Here is a 7,573-nt window from a genome sequence, read left to right as displayed (position 1 = left end):
GCTCGGTACAACCTGATTTAACCTTCAACCATTTTTTAGCCTAATCCGGTTTGATTTAAAAACCGGTTTTTAAAACATTGCATGGAATTGATTTCTTTGACTCAATAAAGTCAAACTTTGTTCCGGTTAAAATGACAAATTTATATTTTGGAGGGAGTTTCAAAGTGTTACAGTTATAAAACCACTAGGTGGCATACTCAACAACTGTAAAAGGGTAGGATTGTCTTTTTACATGGTTTTTAAACAAACATTAACGGTTGAGTGTCAAAGAGCAATGGAATGTCCACCACAGGATGTCACTAGACAAAAATTGAAAGATAGGGTGTCAATATATAATCTAGAGCAAACCATAAGGTGGCAAATTGCACTTTACTCCAATATACATATTCACCAATGAATTAGATGAAAATGGAGCATAAGTAATTAGAAACTAGGAATAAAGTTCCCGTACAAATAACTTTAACATACTAAACGTACGAATGGCATGAAAAAGACAAAAAAACGCAGTAGCATTTTCGTAACTAGAAGAAGATTAGACGACTGCGAGCTGCCGTTCTAAAAAAATTGTAATCAAAGTATGCGATATACAAACAACCATATCAACTTGCTGACATTTCAGGTCGTGTTTGGGTTGATGGGTCCCGTCCAGGTTGACACAAACAATTTCACGACGAGTTTTAGTTACGCGTTTGATTCCAAACATGTCACTTGAAAAAGCGTTTAAACACCCGGGTGATCAGCATCTCAACATAAATTCCAAACAAACCATATGATGCTAAATCTGAATTTGAAAAAACAAACAAACATGGGTAGTATATACAATCTACTTAATGTCGCAACGAATGGTAACTTATGGGACCACTTAGTATCGAGTATGTTTAGTTATGCGACATCCTTGACGCAACTTTGAGAACATTAACTAGCGACAAAATGGTACCTCGAATCCACATAGCTCTCAACATCCCACAAAAAGGAACCAAATGTAACAGCCTCCAACACAAGTCTCCTCAACCCACCGAAGCTGATCTTAATAACCTCATCTTTAGATGAATCAACCCTTCCTTCGGGCGTAATCACAATCTCGGGCCTACCAAACAAAGCTTCGGTATGCTTCTCAATGATACTAACCGCTTCTTTAGATCTAATTGTAGCGTATCGTTGAAGTGACTCACCGTCAAACGACATCACATAGTTCCTCAACCGAGAAGATTTCAAAGCCGGCCCGGAGTTGGGGAGTTCAGCCCATGAAGTGACTTCGGGATGAGTTTGCGGGACCCGCTCGTCTCCTGCGGCTTGCAGTTGGATGTTATCGTTTTCTCTGTCCAGACCTTCCGGAAGGATCCTTGTAGTTTTCTCAAGCTGGAACCGTTGGTCGACTCGTTTGACGAAGTAACCGTACATCACGGAAGCTGCGTAAACCTGCCCGACTCGGAGTTTGCTAATCTCAGCGACGGATGTTGAATCACCGACACGGTTTCCGAGTATCAGGGCCAAGTGACTTTGAATCATTTCTAGAGCTTCCGGAGAATGGAGAAGCTCAAGCTTGTCGTCTTCGTGAGGCCATGTGGGGGGTGAGCGTGTTACAGATGGGATTAACGAAATATTTGCATCCATGAATTTCTGCACCAACAACGCGTATAAAATCTCCTCGAGCGCCTTCTTCCTTTCATTAGCTTTCACCTCAGCTATCCTCCTATAAAAACGAGAAGTAAGAAGTAAGAACATGCACAATAGCCCGCATTAGCTTTACGCCTGTAAACGAACCAAACGTTCACAAAATGTTCGTGAACTTGTTCGGCGGGAAGTTCACGAACATGAACAAAAACATATTGTTCGTTTAGTTAATGAACGAACATGAACACACGTTGTGTTCGTTCATTTATGTTCGTTAGTGTTTGTTCGTTTAAATTTTAACAAATATATAAGTAGTTATATTCATATAAATATAAGAGTTAAATGCCATTTTAGTCCCTGTGGTTTGGGTCATTTTGCCAGTTTAGTCCAAAGGTTTGAAACGTTGCCATTTTAGTCCAAATAGTTTCAAGTGTTGCCATTTTAGTCCACTGGGTTAACTCCGTCCATTTTTTCTGTTAGCTAGAAGGGTATCCGATCATTTTATATGGTCGAATTGCCCTTCTAGTTAACAGAATTACCTATAAAATGACCGAAATGCCTTTCTAGTTAACAGGATAAAGGGATGGAGTTAACCCAGTGGACTAAAATGGCAACGTTTCAAACCTTTGGACTAAACTGGCAAAATGGCCCAAACCACAGGGACTAAAATGGCATTTAACTCTAAATATAAACATAAAAGAGGCTTCCTAACTACTAATTTAAACATATCTTAACAGTAACTGAGTTTTCTAGTAATAAAATATGGCCCGCAATTGAACTTATTGTAAGTGATCACTTATTTGTTAATCATATAGAAACTATTGATAGTTAGTATGTATGAACCCTAATTTAGATGTGTTTACGGATGAATTGTAATGTATTAGACTTGTTCGTTTATGTTCATTAATGTTAAATTATGTTCGTTTATATTTCTTCAATTGTGGTCATTTTCATTTATGTTTGTTTATGTTTATTCAGTTGTGTTCATTTACGTTTGTTTGTTTATGTTTGTTTGTGTTCATTTACGTTCATGAACTGTCCATTTAGGTTTTAAACGAACGAACATGAACGAACACGAACACAAACATGCCCATTTTTAATGAACGAACACGAACAAAAAAAATGTGTTCGATTATATGTTCGTGTTTGGCTCAAGTTAAATGAACAAACACAAACACGCCTTTGTTCGTGTTCGTTTGGTTCGTTTACAGGCCGAGTTCTACAAATAATAACTTAACGAATGTCAACAAATCACCAAATATTCAGTTATTCACTCACTTGTACAAAACAAGATCGGTGCTTGCAGCAGAAGGTTCTTCATTTTGCTTCTCGGCATCACGATCGGTTTGAAGCTGCTCAAGCTGCTGATCAACTGCTGCAGGTACCAGATGCGGGTGGCTAATTAGGATCTGTGAAAGGAACTGGCCGATTGGAGACTCGAGTTGGAGTGGCGCGATTGGGGCAGAGGGTCCAGTAGAATCGAAAGATGATGAAGCTCTGATTACACTTCGCTTCTTTTGACTTTGAAAAGATACACTTCTGAGTCCCACTCGGGGGTGAGAAAACGAGGGGAATCCCTGCTGAACCAACCGATAAAGGGAAAGATTAGATCTTTGAGTTTAGAACTAATGAATAATGACTAGGGTGCAAACGAGCCGAGCGGCTCGCGAGCTACTCGAGATCGGCTCGAGAAAAAGCTCGAAACGAGCCGAGCCTTATCGAGCCCGAGCCCGAGCCGAGCTTGAGCCTCAAAACAAAGCTCGTTTGTTTATCGAGCCCGAGCTCGAGCCTCATATGTGAAGCTCGTTAGGCTCGTCGAGCCTTATCGAGCCTTAGTGTAAATGAGCCGAGTCGAGCCGAGCTTATTTAAACTTGTTTACAAGCCCACCTCGAACCTAAAAATAAGCTTATTTAGTAAACGAGGCCGAGCCCGAGCTTTACTTATCGAGCTCGCAAGCCTAAAAAGTCTATTATTTATATTATTTTTATTTAATATACTAATTAATAGATAATAAATGAGCCGAGTCCGAGCCGAGCTTGAGCTTAATAAAATACAAACGAGCCGAGCTCGAGCTTTGAAAACAAAGCTCGAATCGAGCCGAGCTCGAGCCCGAGCTCTCATAAGTTAATCGAGCTCGAGCTCGAGCTCGAGCCTGGCCGAGCTCGGGCTCGGCTCAACTCGTTTGCACCCCTAAATTGACCATAGTTGTTAAGATTATGTTTAAGGTGTAGTAGTTGTAAAGGATATGTTTAAGATTACCAGTTGTTAAGATTATATTTCCCATGTTATAAGATTATATATCATGAAAGCTGATAATTGGTATGTTACATGGTTTGTTGAGGTCTTGTGGGAATTAAAACATAACTTTATTTGCAAAGCTATTACATACGAACACAATCGATCTATCTACTACTGAACAAAAATCGCAGACTATTTAGAACACTTAACGATTAGTCGATTACGTAACATTCATAAAAACGCTTCAACTTATTGGAAATGTAATCAGTTGTTTACTTCTAACATTCATAAATTATGATTCAACTTAACCTCGTGCCATACTTCATAAGAACACGATAACCATGATTCAATTCCAACCAAGGTTTAAAAGAACGGAATCGAGCCTCGATGCATTTTCCCTTAGCCTCACAAGGCGTACACCTCGAGGCGTAACCCGAGGCGGAATTAAAAAATAAATATGAAAATTATATATCTTATAAAAATAATAATAGTAATACTAACTAATTTCATCACTAAATTCATCAAAATCATCAAAAACACACATAAAAGACATAAATTACTTGAAAATGACACAAAAAGTCATAAACATCAAAAACAAATATCAAAAACCCCTGAGGATCGCAGCCTTTTTAGCGCCTCAGCCCCTCTGAGGCGCACATACAATATAAACCCCCTAAGGCGCGCCTCAGAATCGTTTTTTGGGCGTTTCGCCTCAAGGCGCACGCCTCAATCGTTTTTTAAAACCATGTTTCCAACACATACAAACGTACAAAATTTACTCTAACCCTCAACATATTCACAAATAAATACGACATCTCCCCACTTCCCCCTTAGTTAAGTACCAATACCGACCAATCAACATCAGTCCAAGAACCGATATTCATTTTTATAATTTTAGATTTCAACTCTAGTTAATTTCAGTAGTTTTGCACTCCCGGTACAAACAATACCACCATCATCAAGGTTTAAAAGAACGGAAACGAGTTTCGAGGCGTTTTCCCTTTGCCTCACAAGGCGTAAGCCTTGAGGCGAAACAAGGCGAAAGGCCGAGGCGGTATTAAAAAATAAATATAAAAATTACATATATTATAAAAATAATAATACTAACTAATTTCATCATCAGATTCATCAAAATCATCAAAAACATACATAAAAAAGACATGAAATGCTTGAAATTGACACAAAAAGTCAAAAACATCAAAAACAACTATGAAAATCCCATGAGGCGCAGCTTTTCTTAGCACCTCAGCCCATCTGAGGCGCATATGCAGTAAAAACCCCATGAGGCGCGCCTCAGACTCGTTTTTTGGCCTTTCGCCTCGAGGCGCGCCTTGAGGCGCACTCCTTAAGCGTTTTTTAAAACCATGGCCATCATCAATATCATATGCGGTTTGTGTTTTTACTCATTTTGGTTTTTTGTACGGTAGCGATTTCATCCCTAGTTTTCATGATTCCTTTTGTATAACACAAAATCCAAATCAACTTTCCCTTCAATTTTTATCTCCAAAACCCTAATTCACAAAGATAACTTGTTCCACAAGCAACATAATTCTCATCTAATTTCATTTAATTCAACAATCAACAAATTTCAAAAACTCCAGTAACAAACAGCATAAATGTAGCAGTGAAATCATCAAACAAAACCACAAATACCTAAACACAACATAACAGATAAAAATCACCACACAGATCGACATAAACAACATAATCTTTCAAATTCGCTTAAACTACGAGCTAGCACATGAATATACCTTATTCAAAACAGTAGCAAACGCGATAGAACGATTGTGATAGCGTCCTGAACCGGTTTTATTCGACGGTCTGATGCAGGTACCGAATGGAGATTGGATAGCAGTTGCTGTTTCCATCAGTGATGGAAGAATCTGAAACCCTAGATACTTGAATTTGTAAGCAGGTGTAAAGAATGAAGATTGTGCGAAAGGTATGTTGATAAATGGGAAGATGAATAATGAGTTATCACTAGAATGTGACTATTATTGGCACACCTCGGGATTGAATTTATACCCTCAAACTCGCATGAAAAGGTATTATATTGGGCCCGATTTTAATCTGAATAAAATTTATGTCGAAACGTAGCTGAAAACATCCATAAAATAAGCACGGAAATGTATTATATTTAACGTAAACCAACTTGAATTTATACCGGCACGTATATAAACGTCAAATAATACACCAACTGAAAATGTCTATAAAAATAAGAACGAAAACATATTATATTTGATATGAATTGTAAACATAAAGTAACTCAAATTTATACCGTCTAATGAAAGCGTAACCGACGTGTTTCTAAACAAAATTTAAATCAAAACATAGACCACTTGAAAGCATCCATACAAATAAGCACGAAAACGTATTATATTTTACATGGCTCGTTTTGGGAAAATATTACGTCAAAACGTAAATCAACTTGAATTTATACCAACACATACGAATATAAGCACGTAAATTCTTGAGGGTTAAAATAACATTTTATAAAATTTTTAGAAAGTTAAGAGGTGAGGTTTACAAAATGAAAAAAAAAAAAAAAAAAAAAAAACCCCACAAATATCAAGTTTTTGCTGTAGCTTGCATGTTTTTTATATAATAATAATAATAATAATAAAAAATAAATAAATAATGTGATCCCAAAGTTTAAACTAAATTTCATCATGGTCACTCACTTCGCTTTGGATCTAGAATTTTTAAAAAGTAAGCACGTGTTTAAATCATGTATCATAAATCCTTTTGTTTAAAATATCATTACGTTTTCAGATAACTACAACAACCATACGTAGTAAACTCTACAAGTAGAAAAGCTATTTATAGGGTCTGAGGAGGGTGGGAGTAGACAGACCTTGCCTCTATTCCTAGAGATAGAGAGGCTGCTTCCAGAGAGATCCTCGGCTCCAAAACGAACAGCATACCAACACACCAAGTCAAAGAATATAGAAACAAGAAGTCATCCATACCAAAAAAGTGATCAGAGTGACACAATATAATGTAAATCATGTATAATAGCATACAACATCATTTGAGCATAAACATAAGAAGGTAATCACCGGAAAAGTCACTTAAAGAATAAGAAAAACCTACGTCCCTAAAATATACCTAAGACTTTATTGCAATATCCTCTAGAAATCCTTAACCCTAATCCTACGCCTCCACGAAGTCCTATCTTGGATCATGTTCTCAGAAAGATGCAACTCTAGTAAATTATGCCTAATCTGCTCGTCCCATGTCAGTTTGGGTCTGCCTCTTCCTCTCCTCCCCTCCACAGTAAGAGTTTCCATTACTCTAACTGGTGCCGTCATTTGCCTCCGCTTCACATGCCCAAACCATCTCAATCTCCCCTCCTTAATCTTATCCATATACTTGCCACTTCAAATCTTTCCCTAAAAACCTCATTTCTTATCCGATCTAACCTCATGTGTCTACACATCCACCTCAGCATCCTCATCTGTGCTACCTCTATCTTGTGCGCTTGTGTCTTCTTGATAGCCCAACATTCTGTTCCATATAGCATAGCGGGCCTAACTGCTACCCTGTAAAATTTCCCCTTTAGTTTAGTTGGGAACCTCCTATCTCACAATACCCCACTGGATGCCCTCCATCTACACCAGCCAACCTGTATGCGATGGGTTACATCACTATCTATGTCACAATCTCTTTGTACAAACGACCCCAAATACTTAAATCTAGTTGCCTGCGGACCAATTGATC

At 37.9% G+C, this 7,573-nt stretch overlaps 1 protein-coding gene across 2 annotated transcripts; it reads right to left on the bottom strand.

The window, feature by feature from the left end:
- Positions 1-663: 663 nt before the first annotated feature.
- Positions 664-5,857, bottom strand: LOC110914500 (UV-B-induced protein At3g17800, chloroplastic). Of its 2 annotated transcripts, none has more exons than XM_022159294.2 (3): positions 5,605-5,857; positions 2,893-3,191; positions 664-1,693 (listed from the first exon to the last, which is right to left on the bottom strand). In XM_022159294.2, exons 1-3 carry the CDS (start codon positions 5,719-5,721, stop codon positions 916-918), a joined length of 1,194 nt encoding a protein of 397 aa, XP_022014986.1. In that variant the 5' UTR covers positions 5,722-5,857; the 3' UTR covers positions 664-915. The 2 variants fall into 2 exon arrangements, with proteins under 2 accessions (XP_022014986.1, XP_022014983.1); XM_022159291.2 differs by having other exon boundaries at positions 2,893-3,194; positions 5,605-5,855.
- Positions 5,858-7,573: the final 1,716 nt, after the last annotated feature.

This window comes from Helianthus annuus, chromosome 11 (assembly GCF_002127325.2).
Source record: "Helianthus annuus cultivar XRQ/B chromosome 11, HanXRQr2.0-SUNRISE, whole genome shotgun sequence".
NCBI lineage: Eukaryota > Viridiplantae > Streptophyta > Magnoliopsida > Asterales > Asteraceae > Helianthus > Helianthus annuus.
This window is presented reverse-complemented; position numbering and strand designations above follow the sequence as displayed.